The 19,369-nt window shown below is 45.3% G+C and overlaps 1 protein-coding gene across 4 annotated transcripts in view; it reads left to right on the plus strand.

The window, feature by feature from the left end:
* Positions 1–19,369, plus strand: part of CRTC3 (CREB regulated transcription coactivator 3) — a 390,875-nt gene that overhangs the window by 224,891 nt on the left and 146,615 nt on the right. For 3 of the 4 annotated variants that reach the window (XM_063925925.1, XM_063925922.1, XM_063925921.1), the window contains 2 exons: positions 7,449–7,510; positions 10,776–10,838. In XM_063925925.1, coding sequence (XP_063781995.1) covers positions 7,449–7,510; positions 10,776–10,838 — 125 coding nt within the window. The remainder of the gene's footprint in view (positions 1–7,448; positions 7,511–10,775; positions 10,839–19,369) is intronic. The other variant, XM_063925923.1, reaches the window with a different exon arrangement.

Below are 19,369 nucleotides of genomic sequence, written 5' to 3' on the forward strand. Positions count from 1 at the left end.
AGTTCGCCAAATGGAGAACCAGATAAGAGCTCCAGGCTTGCCCCAGCCCTGGTACTGTGAGACAATAAGCATAGCTTATATATGGCATAAACAAAACATAACTAAAAACAACATATGGAAAATTTTAGGTTGTAAGGCGCCTTAAAGTGAGCATCCCATTCAGAATGGGGTTAAACGGTGAAATGGCACCCGACCTAGCAATTAAATCGGTAAGAGAGGCGCCTCCTCCCACAATCAATTTCAAGAACCTCTAGTGAGTAACGGTTATAACATAAACAGGTTTATCGGAGCAATAAAGTAATCGCCATTAAAGGTGGATAGAACCACGCTAAGGAATTTTGCAACCGTGGTTAGCAATCAGAAGTCGAGTCCGTTGAAGGCGGGTGTAGTGAAGAACGGCCGTTCTCCTCCTCTAACATATATGCTTCCGCATCAGCCACGGTGGAGAAGTCTGTAAATGAAGATCCTTTGAACAGACGCAATCGGGCCGGGTATATGAGAGCAAATTTTCTATTTGCTTTGACTAGGCGGGAACAAAGTGGGGTGAATTCACGCCGTGCCCTGGCCACCTCTGCCGAATAATCTTGGAAGATAAAAATCCTCACGTCGTTCCATTGTAAATTCCGCTTACGTCGAGATGCAGACCAGATAGTGTCTTTATGGATGTAATTCAAACAACGGAATATAACGGCCCGGGGTCGGGAATCCTGTGTAGACCTTGCCGGACCAATACGATGGGCCCTCTCCACAATCATACCTGCGCAGGAATCTTGAATGTCAAGCAGATCAGGCAGCGTGTCTTGTATGAAGGAAAAGAGTGCTGGCCCTTTAAGTGCCTCAGGCAGCCCAACCACTCTTAGGTTATATCGACGTGATCTGTTCTCGAGATCGTCGACCTTATTAAGAAGCTGGTAATGGGATTTCTGAAGAAAGGCATACTGTTCCTTTAAATCAGCGACATCATGAAAAGTCTCCCCAAGGCGCTGTTCATTAGCTTGCACCCGTTTGGAAAGCTGTTTAAACTGTGATTTGATGTCATGTACTGCCTGCGTGACTTTTGCAGCATGAGATTCCATGATAGGGTTAATGGAGTCCTGAATTGCCTTTACCATGTCAGAGTATGTAATGGGGCCCTCAGTCTGTTCTGTGGTCTTATTAGACGTCAGTGTTGAGGGGACAGCATGTGCAGAGAGAACTGTGTTCACAGAGGAGTCAGATGAGGAATGTAACTCGCGTTCTGTGTGTACTGGCTGCTGCTGCGGCTGTGTCTGCTGTCCGGCGGCCATCTTGGAATCCCCTTTCGTTTTTGCAGAACGTTGTTTAAGGGGTTTAGCCGCTTCTGGGGCGGCCAGGAAGCGTTCCATCAGGTGCCAGAGGTATTCTCACAAGCAAGTGAGGGGTCCGGGAGCGGGTTGTGTCGCTATGTGCAGCTTGAGGGCTAGCGCGGGCTGGGGCGGCACACGGAGCTCACACTGCTGCTGCTGCACGCATCGGCGCCGTACCCGGAAGTCTTCACTACTATGTTAATCTACTTTAGATTATATTTTTTATAAGTAAATGTAGTCATTTCAGTAACAGGGAGGTACTTACAAGGTTTAAAGAATAGCACAAATGTGTTTTATTAAGACATAATATAAGCTTTGGGCACAATTAAAAAAATTTGAAGTGAAAATTGGCAGTATAATAAAAAATCTTGATTAATAAATGTATGCTATTGTTTTAAGTCCTGTGAGCGTCTCGCTGCTGCCTTGCGTCTTTTATTCATATTAGAGGCCAGAAATGCTCTGCAGAATTTGAGTGCACGTGTACACACAGGGGTATCCGGTCTTTAGATCGACCACTATTGGGTGACGTGGAAAAAAGGTCGAAATGTGTTTTTGACTTTTTTTTTTATCGAACTTTTTCATACTTTACGATCCACGTGGACTACGATTGGGAATAGTAACCTGTGCCGAGTGCAGCGATAGTGGAGTGAGGCACCTTGCCCGAAGCATTGCAAGCGAAGCGAGCCATACGAGGGGACACTGTGCACTAATTGGAGTTCCCGGTCAATTTACAAAGAAAACACCAATTAAAAAAAAAAAAAACTAAAAAATTCATGTCGACCTTTTTCCATGTCGATCTTGTTCATGTCAGCCTTATGATCGTGTCGACCTGTTTCAGGTGTCAACCTAGTCACTGTCAACCAATAGTGGTTGATCTAATGACTGTCGACCTAAGTTTTGGTCGAACCTATTATCCACACCCCACACAGCAGTGCTGAGAGGGGGTGTGGGTATTACACTCCCAGGCTTTTTAGAGGGACCCAGTGGGGCTCAAGTAAATTGCTCAGGGGGACATTGTCCCCCTTTTGCAGCTCTGCTGAGCAGTATGCAGCGCCACTTCTTTGATGTCACCCCACTTTTGGAGAAAGTGGAAGAAGCTGGCAGAGACAGCACTGTGCGATACACAAGGCAATGACATCGGCAGCTTGCAACACCGCCAGCCCCTGCTGCTGAGATGGAAAGTTCTACTGTACCCGTCCTGGCTGTACTTGTGTGTGTCGATAGTGGCCAAGCTCAGTTGCAGTGCTGCTGAGGTAAACACATGTTTGTGGCACCCCCTGTGTAGCCGCACATACAGTAGTATGTTTAACATTTTTAGGGGGAGGGGTGTGACTATGCCTCCCAGATTTGACCACGGCCCTGAGTATTCCAGCTCACAATGGCTATTTTATTGGCTTCACTTATATACCTGCTTTTTAATGCAATATCTAATCGGCTGATCATTTGGTAGCAACTAGATTCTTAAAGTCATTAAGGCATGGTCAAGAGGTTCAGTTTTTCACTAAAAACAAAAAAACACCGGAGTGGGGAAAAATCTGATCTACTGTACAGTAAGTGACTAGAATTTACACTACTAAGGAAAAAAAAAAACATTCAGTGAGTGGCAGCTCTGTTGGCAGAAATGCCTTGTTGAGGTGAGAGTTCAGAGGGGAAAGTTCAGGCTGGTTCAAATTGACAGGACTGCGACAGTAACTCACCCTGTGAAGGTGTCAAGTCCTTTACTTTGCCGGGGCATACACGGCCCTGGTGGTGTTCAAAAAGTCTTGCATCACTTTTTCTTTAATTTAGAGAGCAGCTTGCACAAGTTACATACTGTTATCTAGGGCATTTATCTGACTATCCTGGCTTCCTGATTTATATATGATTGGTATCTTAATTTTTCCTAAAAGTCTGAATAATGCAAAAAGCCAGAAACAACTGTATGTACGTCTCACAATAGCATGGAATTTTACTTGCATGCCCACACTGCTCCCAGGACACTCCAACATGATAAATCCCTTCAATGCGAGCACAATGTGGCTGCCCAGAAACACCCATGTGATAGACAGATCTGACCAAGCTTGTCCAGAGACACGCAAAAAAATGTACAATTGTTACTGCGCATGTGCAGTTCTCTAAATCTTGCTATTTGCCATTGTTTGCAGAGCTGCATGTGACGCAGAAGCAGGCCCAATAGCTACAGCTCTGACCAGGGCTCCTGTCCCTCAGTCTCGCAGCATGTTTCTTTGGGCGATGACCCCCTATACCAGTGGTTCTCAAACTCGGTCCTCGGGGGCCCACACAGTGCATGTTTTGCAGGTAACCTAGCAGGTGCACAGGTGTATTAATTACTCACTGACACATTTTAAAAGGTCCACAGGTGGAGCTAATTATTTCACTTGCGATTCTGTGAGGAGACCTGCAAAACATGTACTGTGTGTGCCCACGAGGACCGAGTTTGAGAGCTTCTGCCCTATACTATCAGCAGGTCTCAACAGACAGCTTCTCTCATATCACAGTACTAGCTCTCATCAAATATCATATGGAGAGATGGCAGAGCAGTGACCAGCAGAAGGGCTGACACAGAGGGGCAGGAGTTCAAGTGGGGTAATAGACACAAGGGGGGGGGGGGGGGGGCAGAGAGAAAACAGGGGTTTGAAAGGAGGGAAGGGTATCAGAGGGAGAAAGAGAATTAGACAAAGGAGGCAAAAGAGATTTTGTTGGGGGGTGGCTAAGAGTGAGGATGAAAGAGGAGGACAGTGTATACATTTTATGTATATGTAGATATATACCGTATATACACAGTGGCCACTTTATTTCCTTCCTTTTTGGTACTCTTTAGGAACCCCCTTTTTCCCAGAGAAAATCCTGAATTCTTTGTGGCAAGGCCATTGTCCTCTGACCTTTCTCATTAACAAGATGTTTTCGCTCACTGAATATTTTTGTTTTGCGATGCATTCTCTGTAAATGGTCTTTCCATAAGTGTACTTTCCTGTGTAATAAATGTGTGTTGAAGTACATTCTAAAAAGGAAACTTTGCAACTTAAGCACCTGCCTGATAGACCAGAAAGCAGGTTGTGTAAATGACACTTGGTTTTTAGCCCTTGAAATTGCCCATGCCAAAACTGTGCATTGTACTGTCTCTCAGTAACCTTCTTCCTTTCTTATGAGACGGAGACGGTCACACCAGTAAGTGTGGAAGCACTGTGATGCATTGTGTGCATTTTTAGGGCTTAAATCATTTTCAGAGCCTGTTAGCGAAAGGCTTTGTTGTGTGTCGGCAGCCTTTTGGTATGCTGCATGTTGAGCAGGTACGACTGCACTCTTAAGGGACAGGTACTGGGGAACTTCCTTGCTCTAGGGAAAGTAAGATATTGTTTTCATTTTTTTTTTTTTTTTTCTAAAGCATACTTGTAAAACTTGTTGGTTAGATGACCCTGAGATTTTTCATTTATACATGAAGGTTACAGTCACATACTGTACATATTAAAGTCTGTCCAGAAAGTGGCATGAGAAACTACTGTATTTTTACCCGACCAGAAGAAAGTGTTTCAGCCGAGCTGGAAATGTCAGCCCCGCTGTGTATAGCCTTGCAGAGCACTAGTTCTTGAAATGTTCTTTGAGACAAAACACAATCTGCAGCCAGTGTTGACATAGCAATGAGTGGGAGTGGTTTTTTTTTTTTTTCTCTCTCTGAAAGATGAAATATGGATTGCCAAAGACACTCCTTGTTTGTACAACTAGAGCTTAATCCATGCATCATAGCTGCAGTCCTTAGTGGGAATGCACTCAGACTTTAGTAAACTCTTCCTTCCTGTCTGTTTTACAATGTGTGTGTTGGTTCTTCACCAGTAACCCCTTTCTTGCTGGATGTATACACATTGTAAAACAATAGCAGGTCAAGAATATAGAAGTATATTAGAATTGGATTGGTATGAATGGTATATGGCCTGCTTCACATTACTGTCCATGCGCTTGCTTTCTTTGTGAGTCAATTTAAAAAGGTAACTACAGTATTTTTAGACAGGTTTTTTTTTTTAACTTTAGTCTGTTTCATTATCTCTGAAGAACTAAAAGCGTGTTTCTGTAAAGAGTAGTGTGGCTATATCATTTCAGTCTGCTTACCTGCTCCTTTCCTTTCATTCTCCTCAAATCTCCGTTATCTTCATTTATTTCTTACATTAATCATGAGTGAGGTTACATTAGGACTAGAGATGAGCATGTTCGGATGTACTCGGTTCTTAACACCAGAATTATCGCAAGTTCTTTTTTTCTGGATTTTTCTTATTGGCTAACCAAAACATGTGACGTCCGTGAGCCAATAAAAAGGTTAGAGTAAAACCGAACCCGCTCATCTCTAATTAGGACTGTCACTTTTATATGAAGGTTTTTGTTTTGTTTTTTTACAATGGTTAATTCAATGCTTATGGTTAAAAACAATGCTTATGGTTAATTCAATGCAACTGAATGTGTTCCTTTACAATATAGATTTCATACACCTCCGGATTGTGAAAAATAAGGTCAACCCAACAAAGTAGTTTATGTACACTGTGGTTGAACAAGTAGGAACTGTCATACACCAAGAAGCACCTCCCCTCCCCCTGGTTAACCCGGGTATGGTATAGAAGATTTACAATGTTTAGGTAGACAGTCATTAGGTCGACCCAACATAGTCGACATGCATTAGGTCGGGGTCAAAAATCATCGCAGGTAAAGGTAGACAGTTGGTAAGTTCAACGGGTACAAAAGGTTGACATGACAATGGTCGACATAAGGTTTGTGTTTTTGGGTGTTATTTTGCATGTTTCATCATATGGTTCATCAATCAATCAATGGATATGTGTACCCTCGTGGGCTCGCTATGTTTGCCACGTTCCAGACAAGGTTGCTCACTGGGCTACCATTATGCTCGCTACAGGTGCCTATACCCAATCATACTCTACTAGATGGTGTCGATCTAGATACTGTCAGCCTATCATAAGGATACTGGTCAACCCAGCTCCACCTGTCAGACGCTGCTATCTTGACCTACAGTTTCATGCGATTGGAGGAGAGGAGCATGCAGCTGTCTAGCACTATTGTAAATGTGCCTTAGAGGGTGATAATTCAGGAGTCATGCAACAGCAATATGACTTGTTTGCTTCCTTATTTATTGCTTATTTATTAGCCATTATTTATTTAGTACTACCTATTCCTGAGCTATATTTACAGAGAATACTTAATCAGTCTACAAGTCTTCCGTAATTTTTGCAACATCTAAAAAAAAAAAAAAAAATTCCCCTAGCCCAGAGGTTCCCAAACTGTGTGCCGTGGCTCCCTGGGGTGCCTCGGGACACTTGCAGGGGGTGCCCTGGGTTGGTGGTCCAGGACCAATTAAAATTATTCATGGTCAATATAATAGGCAAAAGCTTTTTAATGGAAAGTAGGGGGCATTAGATAGTAGATCATTGTTGAACAGTAAATATTTCCTTGCTGCTAATTTAGCCACTATTCCACCTGGTCAGGGTGTTTGTGTGTTCTGCCGGAAGCCTGTCATGATGGTTTTCTGCTAGCAAGTCAGGTTCAACCCTAGCCCTGACGGCTGGGAGCAATAAAAGTACCACACAAGGTCTTTCCCACTTCTCTGGCTCTAATATTACTAGGTTATAATATTTTTAATTAACCCGCATGGCACTAGATGTCCAGCAGTGGGAATCTCTGTGTAATTATTGGTTGCATTTAAGGATGTCCGTGCTGCAGGTTTTACAGATGAAGATGTTTCCTGCGCTGCTGTTTGTTATGCGTTTTTAGGAGTTGAATGTAAGTGACATGTTTATTATTCAGCTTAAATGGGGGAAATCATTCTAGACTTCTCATTTGTGCATCTTAAATTACTACAATTCTATCTTTTGTTCAGCTCTGGTGCTTAACACAGATTTAGTTACAGAGAGTAATTGAAGATTAGCTCTCAATGAATAATGTGCTGGGTTCCTATTCCAGTCTCCTAGCTCTGAGAGTCATTGTTGTACACCAGGAGAAGTCTGGTCTGTGTCTGAGGCCTGGTTCATATTGCCAACCAAACCATAGAAAGTAGTGCTCATTACTGTGTCTTGTCCTGTGCAATGTGTTCTGCTGGCCATCTGCTTTTCCTTTACTATGAATCACTGTGACAGCTCTCCATATGGACCTGTTTATCTCTCCCCCCCACCTGATAATAGCTGGAGAAGGTAAGCACAAGTCTTCAAATGTTGTATTTGCTATTTATCAGAAACTCAGTTCCATAATTCAGAATGTCTGTCATAAATGTAGTTTGGGAATCCGTTTGAAATATGTAATATGTATGTAATACAAACTGCATGCATTGCAGTATTCCTGAAACTACAGGTCCCAGCAGAAGTACCTGCTGCAATCTGCAGTTCTAGCTAGCCTTTTTGGGCATTGAATGCTGAAAATGAATGATACCAGTGTTAGCAATGCAGGAGACATGAACTAAAGAAATGTATTTGGAGTATTGTGCCTAAAAGCGGTGATTAATTGAAACACAGACCTCCTAGACTGGTGCAGATATTACGTCAGCACCTGAAATTGGATACCTGTCCTGCTTACACGTTAGCAACAGAAAAACAGTGTGAAATTTGCCAAAGCTTAAATTTCAGGACATCTGTTTCAGAAACAACTTGCAATGCACTAGCGTTAGTTCAGTTGTCCAATTTTACATCACCACCTGTAGAATCCTTTTACCACTTGGCTACATATAGTACTGCCAATTATCATTTGCCTCATTCACATCAACAAAAGCTTTTAGTGGCCTAGTAGAGAAATGATTAGATTAGGCTAATAAAAACTGATTTACTGTTTCTAGTAGCTTGGATCACTTTTACCAGGCTGAATAACCTCTTTTCTCCCCCACAGGATTTTTATTATATGTGTGTTTGTGTGACGCAATACATTGTTTCTCATGTCTTTGTCCAGTTTCTTTGCACTAACTGCTACCCCTTCCCTATTCTTTGCTTGCTAATTTGGAAAGTTGAATTCTATTTTCTTGCCGATGATTAAAAGGCATGTTATAGCCGTGACATCCTGTTTGTATACTCCGTGGCCTTATTTGTGTTGTCTGTTGTATCCAGATGTTGAATATGTTGCATTTAAAGTGTTGATCTAGACATCTGTGTAGACTTTATGTCCAAAATTCATTGACTTTGGCCAGAGTTCTAATTTTATTCATAGTAAATCAAAACCGTTTAGTCCACTTGGAAAAGCGCACTGTATTCGCTGATGTATACCAGAGAGGTGATTGTGGTTTGCTTTTGGCAGCTTGGTTTTTATTTACAGAGGAGGAGAAACGGGTCAGTGGGTGCAGTTCCTGAAGGTTTCAGGCTGCTTGAGATCATCACAGAAAAGCCAGCATTTAGTGAACCATTGCCATAGGCTTCTTGTGTCATTCTGAGTTATAATTGCATAATGTAGCTTCAGTAGCTAGAAGTTACTTTTATACTATTGGTTTTCTCTGTTTCTTTGGCTTTTTTTTTTCTCTGTAGATTTTTTTCCTGCTCTTTGACACTTTTAAAAAATTCTCCTCTGTAGGAGTGTACGGTAGTCTTTATTGCTCCTAGGGACTATCCTATATGTATTATCAAACCCACTTTCAGGCTACACTTTGGTCTACCACATTGTCCTTTAAAAAGAGGCCAGTGAACAGTTGATGGTTCATGCAGATGCTTACAATCCCTGATTTCCAAGGACCATTTTAGGTCTGGAATATTTAAAATTAATGTTCCACACACTGTCCTACTCTCCCAGAATGTCTGAGAGAATACTGAATTACGATATGTCATGTTGCCAATATGTAGTACAAAATGTCCTTTAAAGAGTGCTGCATAAAAATAAAGGGTAGAATCCCTAAAATCTTAAAAAGTGGACGTGTTACCTAAAGCAACCAATCAGATTATAGCTATCCTTAATCTGGTACATTCTATATATAATAGCTTAAATCTGACTGGCTGCTATGGGCAACATATCCAATTTTCTTTTTTTTCTTTCTTTTTTTTCTCTTTTTTTTTGAAAAAAAACAACAATTTGCTTTTAGTAATTCAGCCCCTAAGTTTCCTTTGGAAATTGTTTTGCATATTAGCAAGTTTGACATGTAATTATACTTGTATAATGCTGCTTTACACATCAGGAAGGCTACGCCATCTGTATGTAAAGCTCAGGGGTTACAACAGGAGGTGATCTGTACTCTGACCTGGCCCTGTTTGGTAAAAGAAAGTGTCCCTGGAAAGTGAATGATCTCAATAAAATAATTTCCAGTGAGAGAGGTGAAAAGTGCAGCTGGTCTCTGTGTCCCACGCTCTGGATCCCTGGTGTCACTCGTTCTCATTGGCAACCGCTCCATTGGCAGATAACTTTTCAGAAAGGAAAAAAAGCCCAAAACACAGAAAATCCTGATTTCATTACAGAGGGAAGCCTACGGCAGCAGCATCTTCTAAAGGACAGCGCTACATGTCTGAGTGTACAGGCTTCTGCTAATTTTCTTGTGCAATTGATAGTTTGTTGCCCAGGGATGCAATCAGTTTGCCGGCTGTCGGGATCCTGGCGGTCAGGATACCGACGCTGGAATCCTGACAGCCGACAATGGCGTCAGCCGCAATCCCGGCGCACAGAGGCTATTCCCACTCGTGGGTGTCCACGATACACATAGAGTGAGAATAGTACCTGTGGCGAGCCACGTAGCCTGCAGCGTGGCGAGCGCAGCGGTGTTGACAGCCGACTTCCCACCTGCCAGTAAATAGTGGTGGCTAACAGCTGTGTTTGATAAAGCATTTCCCCCAAAGCTATCTCTTGACCTTATTAGTTTAGAAAAAAAATATTTATTGGGCAGAGTGTTAACAAATGATGAAATTGCCCAGGTTTTATCTCATAGACCTAGTAATCACATCTTGCTATACAAGTGCTGACACCCAGTAACTCTTACTCGCCTGTGACCGAATGCAGTGTTCCATTTAAATGTTTATGATTGGTTCCCCTTTCACAAATCTTAGATAATTCTGTCTCTTATTAATTGTGTAGTGCTTTCTGAAGGTAATGATCACTTAACTGGAACTTTAATCACTATTTTGCCTAGGACTCCTATCTTTAATTATAGGTTTTCATTCTTCGGCTGATGCTAATTTGAATGTGAAACTTGCTTAACTCACACCTACTTTTCAAGCACTGGAAAAGCTTGCAATGCAAGGCATTGGAAGACACACCAACAGCTCTTCTTACCCCAAATCTTTCCATGAAATGCAAGAATACACCATTAACCTTTGGTTCCATTCTGATTTTCCAGTTAATTCTAATTCCAATTCCACTTTCCATTAACTCTTCTTTTTAGTGCTTTTTCTTTTGCCAGAGCACTAACATGACATCATAATGTTCGCAATTTTTACTGGGATTTTAACTGATATCAAACATTGTTTCCTTCTCGCCCCTTCCTTACTTCTGTCTCTAAAGGCAGCAGGCTCCCTGGAGTGAAGAGAAACGGCCAGGATTTAGACTATTGTCTGCTCTTAACAGGTGAACCATTTTTTCTTTTTAGCTCGGGGACAGAACCAGGTCCAAGCATTCTCTTTAATTCTTCTTTATTTTGTTCCTTTTTTTTCTGGGCTCTACAAAATTGATACTTTGGAAGTTAGGGCAAAATCTTCGGTATCCGATATATTTCTAAAATGTAAGCCATACAAAGTACTAGTTTATTCCTTGTATTACTACACATTTCCAATAATTATTCTATGAGTATGAAGATAGAAAAACTTTTTTTTCTTATTTTTTTTTTTTATATCGGTGGGAAGAAATACTCAGTCTAGCTGTTTTTCCAGTGTCACTGGTCCTTTTTACCAAAATTGGCACAGAAGTCTCTTAAAACGAACATGTTTAACGGTCCAACTAAGTTTAGATTTGATAGTAAAGGACATTAACGGCATAAAGGAAATAAAGGACGTACTGTATCATATTATCTTGTGTTGTTTTTACCCTCAGCTTCCAAAACCCTGCCCATCTTGACCACAAGTCTAGATCCAAACAACCAGATTGCCACATATAGTTTTGCTATAGTTTACATAGATAAAGAAATAAACTAGTTAAAATAACAGGCATTGTACTTTTATGGGGCACATGTTCCCAAAGGGTCTGCACACACAAATATTAGTGAGATGTTTAAGCTATAATGCAAGAGCACTTTGTATGAGTGTGAAAATTTCTCCTTTTAACACTAACATCTTCGAGCAGTGCAGTGAGAATCTTCTCATCTAGAAAGTGTATTGTATGGTGAGATATATCAAGTTTTGGAGAGAGATAGTCTGATAGTTGCCCAAAGCAACCAATCAGCCTCTGTCATTTCAAAGATTGGACTAGATAATTGAATTAGCTAATTGGTTGCTTTAAACGGGATCAGTATGATATCCCGGCTGTCGGGATCCCGTTGGTCAGGAGACTGACGCCGGGATATCGGTGTCCCCTCACGGGCTCGCTGCGCTCGGCATGCATTTTGGCTCGGTGGCACCTTTCGGTTGCCGAAGGGTTTTCTCTAACGTCCTAGAGGATGCTGGGACTCCGTAAGGACCATGAGGAATAGACGGGCTCCGCAGGAGGCATGGGCACTTTAAGAAAGACTTTGGACTCTGGGTGTGCACTGGCTCCTCCCTCTATGCCCCTCTTCCAGACCCCAGTTTTTAGACTGTGCCCAGAGGAGAATGGGTGCATTGCAGGGAGTTCTCCTGAGTTTCCTGCTTAGAAAGCATTTTTGTTAGGATTTTTTTCTCTTTTTCAGGGAGCACTGCTGGCAACAGGCTCCCTGCATCGAGGGACTGAGGAGAGAGGAGCAGACCTACTTAAATGATAGGCACTGCTTCCTCGGCTACTGGACACCATTAGCTCCAGAGGGAGTGAACACAGGTTCGTCCTGGGCGTTCACCCCAGAGCCGCGCCGCCGTTCTCCTCACAGAGCCAGAAGAAACGAAGACAGAAGACGTCTCAGGCGGCAGAAGCCTTCGGTGCTTCACGGAGGTAACGCACAGCACCGCAGCTGTGCGTCATTGCTCCCATACACCTCACACACTCCGGTCACTGTAAGGGTGCAGGGCGCAGGGGGGGCGCCCTGGGCAGCAATAAAACACCTCTCCTATGGCAAAAGTCTATATACATGTACAGGTGGGCACTGTACGTGTATATAAAAGAGCCCCCGCCATTTTTTAGTAAGTTTGAGCGGGACAGAAGCCCGCCACCGAGGGGGCGGGGCTTCTCCCTCAGCACTCACCAGCGCCATTTTCTCTCCACAGCACCGCTGAGAGGAAGCTCCCCGGACTCTCCCCTGCTTGACACACGGTGAAAGGGGGTTTTAAAGTAGAGGGGGGGGGGGCAAATTATTGGCGTTTTTACATTAAGCAGCGCTACTGGGTAAACAATCTGTGTTTTTCTCCAGGGTTATATAGCGCTGGGGTGTGTGCTGGCATACTCTCTCTCTGTCTCTCCAAGGGGCCTCAGGGGGAACCTGCCTTCAGAAAAGAGATTCCCTGTGTTTGTGAAGTGTCGGTACGTGTGTGTCGACATGTTTGACGAGGAAGGCTCACCTAAGGAGGAGGGGGAGTGCATGATGGTCAGGTCGCTGTCTGCAACGCCGACACCGGACTGGGTGGATATGTGGAATGTCTTGAATGCAAATGTAAATTTACTGCATAAACGATTAGACAAGGCTGAAGCTAGGGATCAGTCAGGTAGTCAGACCATGCCTGTCCCTGTGGCACCAGGACCTTCGGGGTCTCAAAAACGCACCATATCCCATATCATTGACACAGATACCGACACAGATACTGACTCCAGTGTCGACTATGAGGATGCAAAATTACAGCCAAAGGTGGCGAAAGGTATTCGTTACATGATTATTGCCATTAAAGAGGTTTTGCATATCACTGAGGAACCCCCTGTCCCTGACACGAGGGTACACATGTATAAAGGGAAAAAGCCTGAGGTCACTTTTCCGTCCTCTTTTGAACTAAGCGACTTGTGCAAAAAGGCTTGGGACTCTCCAGATAGGAGACTACAAGTTCCCAAAAGAATTCTTATGGCGTATCCTTTTCCACAAAAGGACAGGATACGATGGGAATCTTCGCCGAAGGCAGACAAGGCGCTGACAAGCTTATCCAAGAAGGTGGCACTGCCTTCTCAGGATACAGCTTCCCTCAAGGATCCTGCTGATCGTAAGCAGGAGGTTACCATGAAGCACATTTACACACATTCCGGTACTATCGTTAAACCGGCTATGGCATCGGCCTGGGTGTGTAGTGCTGTCGCAGCATGGACAGATTCCTTATCTACGGAACATGACACCCTAGATAAGGATACCATTCTAATGACCCTAGAGCATATCAAAGATGCTGCTTTATATATGAGGGATGCTCAAAGAGACATTTGTTTACTACGCTCCAGAATAAATGCTATGTTTATTTCTGCTAGGCGACTCCTGTGGACCCGACAGTGGACGGGGATGCCGACTCAAAGCGGCATATGGAGTCGTTGCCTTACAAGGGGGAGGAGTTGTTTGGAGAAGGCCTCTCGGACCTTGTCTCTACTGCTACGGCCGGTAAATCGAATTTCTTACCTTATGTCCCCCCGCAGCATACTAAAAAGGCACCTCATTATCAAATGCAGTCCTTTCGTTCCAATAAAAGCAAGAAGGTACGGGGATCGTCCTTCCTTGCCAGAGGAAAAGGCAAGGGAAAAAAGCTGCATGCAGCTAGTTCCCAGGAGCAGAAGTCCTCCCCTACATCTGCAAAGTCCACCACATGACGCTGGGGCTTCCCGGGGGGAGTCAGCTCAAGTGGGGGCACGTCTTCGATTTTTCAGCCAGGTCTGGGTTCACTCACAGGTGGATCCCTGGGCTATAGAGATTGTTTCTCAGGGATACAGGCTGGAATTCGAAGACGTGCCTGCTCGCCGGTTTTTCAAATCGGCTCTGCCAGCTTCCCCATCAGAGAGGGAGTTAGTGTTGACTGCAATTCAAAAATTGTATCTTCAACAGATGATAGTCAAAGTTCCTCTTCTCCAGCAAGGAAAGGGGTATTACTCAACCCTGTTTGTGGTCCCGAAACCGGACGGTTCGGTCAGGCCCATTTTGAATCTAAAATCCCTGAACTTGTACTTGAGAAAGGCGTTCCTGAGATTTGCAGTACAGGACTGTCATTACCAATTTCAGACGTTGCCGTTTGGGCTTTCCACAGCCCCGAGAATTTTCACCAAGGTAATGGCGGAAATGATGGTGCTCCTGCGCAAGCAGGGTGTCACAATTATCCCATACTTGGACGATCTCCTCATTAAGGCGAGATCTCGGGAGAAGTTGCTGGACAGCGTGTCGCTGTCGGTGAGGATGTTGCAGGGGCACGGCTGGATTCTCAATATACCGAAGTCCCAGCTAGTCCCTACAACGCGCCTGACCTTTCTGGGTCTGATTCTAGACACAGACCAGAAAAAGGTTTTTCTTCCGATGGAAAAGGCTCAGGAGTTCATAGCCCTGGTCAGGAACCTATTAAAGCTAAAAAAGGTTTCAGTGCATCACTGCGCGCGTGTCCTGGGGAAGATGGTGTCATCGTACGAGGCCATCCCCTTCGGAAGGTTCCATGCGAGGATCTTTCAATGGGATCTACTGGACAAATGGTCCGGGTCCCATTTACAAATGCATCAGAGGATCACCCTGTCTCCCAGAGCCAGGGTATCTCTCCAGTGGTGGCTGCAGAGTGCTCACCCCCTAGAAGGCCGCAGGTTCTGAATTCAGGACAGGATCCTGGTGACCACAGACGCAAGCCTCCGAGGTTGGGGAAGCAGTCACACTGGGAAGAAATTTCCAAGGTCTCTGGTCGAATCTAGAGACTTGTCTCCACATCAACGTCCTGGAGTTGAGGGCCATATACAACGCCCTACGCCAGGCGGAGGCATTGCTTCGGGACAAACCGGTTCTGATTCAGTCAGACAATGTCACAGCAGTGGCTCATGTAAACCGCCAAGGCGGCACAAGGAGCAGAGCGGCCATGGCAGAAGCGACCAGGATTCTTCGCTGGGCGGATGGCCATGTAAGCGCCCTATCAGCTGTATTCCTCCCGGGGGTGGACAACTGGGAAGCGGACTTCCTCAGCAGGCACGACCTGCATCCGGGAGAGTGGGGACTTCATCAAGAAGTCTTCGCACAGATCGTGGGTCGGTGGGGACTGCCTCAGATAGACATGATGGCGTCCCGTCTCAACAAAAAGCTAAAGCGGTATTGCGCCAGGTCAAGAGACCCTCAGGCGGTAGCGGTGGACGCTCTAGTGACACCTTGGGTGTTCAGATCGGTCTATGTGTTCCCTCCTCTACCTCTCATACCCAAGGTGTTAAGAATAATAAGACTAAGAAGAGTAAGAACAATCCTCATTGTTCCAGATTGGCCACGAAGGACTTGGTATCCGGATCTGCAAGAGTTGCTCACAGAAGATCCGTGGCCTCTTCCTCTAAGACAGGACCTGCTGCAGCAGGGGCCCTGTCTGTTCCAAGACTTACCGCGGCTGCGTTTGACGGCATGGTGGTTGAACGCCGGATCCTAGCGAAAAAAGTTATTCCGGAGGAGGTCATTCCTTCCCTGATCAAGGCTAGGAAGGACATGACATTGAAACATTATCACCGTATATGGCGAAAATATGTTTCTTGGTGTGAGGCCAGGACTGCTCCTACGGAGGAGTTCCATTTGGGTCGTCTGCTTCACTTCCTGCAAACAGGAGTGACTTTGGGCCTAAAATTAGGGTCCATAAAGGTCCAAATTTCGGCCTTATCCATTTTCTTTCAAAAGGAATTGGCTTCTCTTCCTGAAGTACAGACATTCGTGAAGGGGGTGCTGCATATTCAGCCTCCTTTTGTACCTCCGGTGGCGCCGTGGGATCTTAATGTGGTATTAAGTTTCCTCAAGTCACCTTGGTTTGAACCACTCACAACAGTGGAGTTGAAATATCTCACTTGGAAAGTGGTCATGTTGTTGGCCTTGGCTTCTGCGAGGCGTGTTTCGGAATTAGCGGCTTTGTCACATAAAAGCTCCTATCTGGTTTTCCACTTGGATAGGGCAGAATTGAGGACTAGTCTCTTCTTTTCATATGAATCAACCTATTGTCGTGCCTGTGGCTACACGGGACTTGGAGGATTCCGAGTCCCTTGATGTGGTCAGGGCTTTGAAGATTTATGTGGCCAGAACAGCGAGGGTTAGGAAAACTGAAGCGCTGTTTGCTCTGTATGCAGCCAACAAAGTTGGCGCGCCTGCTTCAAAGCAGACTATTGCTCGCTGGATCTGTAACACGATTCAGCAGGCGCATTCTACGGCAGGATTGCCATTGCCTAAATCGGTTAAGGCCCATTCCACTAGAAAGGTGGGCTCGTCTTGGGCGGCTGCCCGAGGGGTCTCGGCATTACAGTTGTGCCGAGCAGCTACTTGGTCGGGGTCAAACACCTTTGCAAAGTTCTATAAATTTGATACCCTGGCTGAGGAGGACCTCCTGTTTGCTCAAGCGGTGCTGCAGAGTCATCCGCACTCTCCCGCCCGTTTGGGAGCTTTGGTATAATCCCCATGGTCCTTACGGAGTCCCAGCATCCTCTAGGACGTTAGAGAAAATAAGATTTTACACTTACCGGTAAATCTATTTCTCGTAGTCCGTAGAGGATGCTGGGCGCCCGTCCCAAGTGCGGACTTCTTCTGCAAGACCTGTATATAGTTATTGCTTACATAAGGGTTATGTTATAGTTTCATCGGTTTAGACCGAGACTATGTTGTTTGTTCATACTATTAACTGGGTAGTTATCACAAGTTATACGGTGTGATTGATGTGGCTGGTATGAATCTTGCCCTGGGATTCCCAAAAATCCTTTCCTCGTACTGTCCATCTCCTCTGGGCACAGTTTCTCTAACTGGGGTCTGGAGGAGGGGCATAGAGGGAGGAGCCAGTGCACACCCAGAGTCCAAAGTCTTTCTTAAAGTGCCCATGCCTCCTGCGGAGCCCGTCTATTCCCCATGGTCCTTACGGAGTCCCAGCATCCTCTATGGACTACGTGAAATAGATTTACCGGTAAGTGTAAAATCTTATTATTTTCCACCTTGGGTGGTGGCGTGGACCACTACCCAAGTGGGGATTCCAGCCGGCGGTCGGGATTCTGACTGCCGGTATTTCACCGTGTGTCAGGGTTTCCGGCGTTGGTATCCTGACATTCGGGATCCCGATAGCCGTTAAATTGACTGCCTCCTTTTTAAACAACTTCTCCACTTTATCTCTCTCCAAGGTTTGATGCATCTCCTCCTTAGTCTGCTTCTATGGCAGTGTAAATGCAATAGATGTCATATAGAAAGCAGAAATCTGCCAGATTTATCATGATATTTTTTTCCATGAGCAGTTACATTTTGCAACGAACATTGAACTGTGCCCCTTTAAGAAGTCACTTTACCGAAATGTGTGTAACACATCCATAAAAGTAAAAATGTCACCTTATTATTTTCTCCTGGGCAGTGCAAGGTCAGGTGTTGCTGGGTCATCGGTCCTTTGCTTCACGGAGACGTGGCTGGATGACCTCACTGCGGACTTCCCGGTGTCCCTGCCCGGCTTCGGACTCTACAGGGCAGAACGATCCAAGGAACTCTCGGGTAAATCAAAGGGCGGCAGCATCTGCTTTTACATCAACGACAGATGGTGCACCAATGTCACGATCCTAGGCAAATCTTGCAGCCCCCACCTGGAGATGCTGTGCATCAACTGTAACCCCTTCTATTCCCCCCAGGAATTTACCTCAATTTTCCTCGTAGGAGTGTACATCCCCGCGCAAGCCTGCGCAAACGAAGCCCTGCATCACCTGGCCGCCAGCCTTTCAGACATAGAGCAAAAACACCCGGGCTCTCTGCTACTCGTGCTGGGTGACTTCAACAGGACCAACCTAAGCAAGGAACTACCAAAGTTCAAACAACAGGTGACGTGCCCCACCAGGGAAGGGCGCACCTTGGATCATTACTACACCACATTCAAGTCTGCCTTCTGGTCAATCCCCCGCGCGGCTCTTGGTCTATCCGACCACTGCCTTGTCCATCTACTCCCCACATACACGCAGAAGCTGAAAGTGGCCAAGCCAGTTGTCAAAAAATGGACCAGTGAGGCTAAGCTGAAGCTACAGGCCTGCTTCGAGTGCACGGACTGGGAGGTCTTCGTAGCCGCGGCATCCGACCTGAATGACCTGACTGACACCACAACATACTTCATCAGATTCTGCGAGGACATGTGTGTACCTACCAAGACATACCACATCAGCAATAACAAGCCATGGTTCAACGCCCAGCTGAGGAAACTTTGCCGGGCCACAGAGAAGGCCTACAGCTGCGAAGACAGCGCGCTATACAACCACGCTAGGAACTCCCTCACGAAGGAATCAGGCGGGTGAAAAAGCAGTTCTCTGACAAGCTGGCAAAAGATCTCTCAACCAAGGACCATGTATCCGTATGGAAAGGTATGCAGGCCATCACCAACTACAAGTTACCCCCAAAGCACTCCGCCATGAACCAGAGGCTAACAAACGAGCTGAACCTCTTATACTGCAGGTTCGACAAAGAAGCTCCCTGTGAACCACACCAACTCCTCCCCACTGCCCTCAACTCTGATTGCCAACCTCAAGCACTGCAGATTGCCCATGAGAAGGTGGAGGAGATGTTCAAGAGGATCAATCCAAGGAAGGCACCCGGTCCTGACGGAGTATCCCCATCTACCCTGAGGGCATGCGCCGGTCAGCTAGCCCCCATATTCCCTAAAATATTTAATAATTCGCTAGAATATGCAAAGGTCCCTCCTGCTTAAAAATCTCCACAATCGTTCCCCAAGAAACCTACTATCACAAGTCTGAACGACTACAGACCAATTGCATTGACGTCTGTGGTCATGAAAGTGTTTGAGCGCCTGGTTCCGAACCACCTTAAAGCTGTGACCAGCCCCCATCTAGACCCCCTTCAGTTTGCCTACCGAGTGAATCAGTGCGTTGAGGATGCTGTCAACCTGGGCCTGCCCCACATC

The sequence above is a fragment of the Pseudophryne corroboree genome, chromosome 6 (genome assembly GCF_028390025.1).
Source record: "Pseudophryne corroboree isolate aPseCor3 chromosome 6, aPseCor3.hap2, whole genome shotgun sequence".
Taxonomy (NCBI): Eukaryota; Metazoa; Chordata; class Amphibia; order Anura; family Myobatrachidae; genus Pseudophryne; species Pseudophryne corroboree.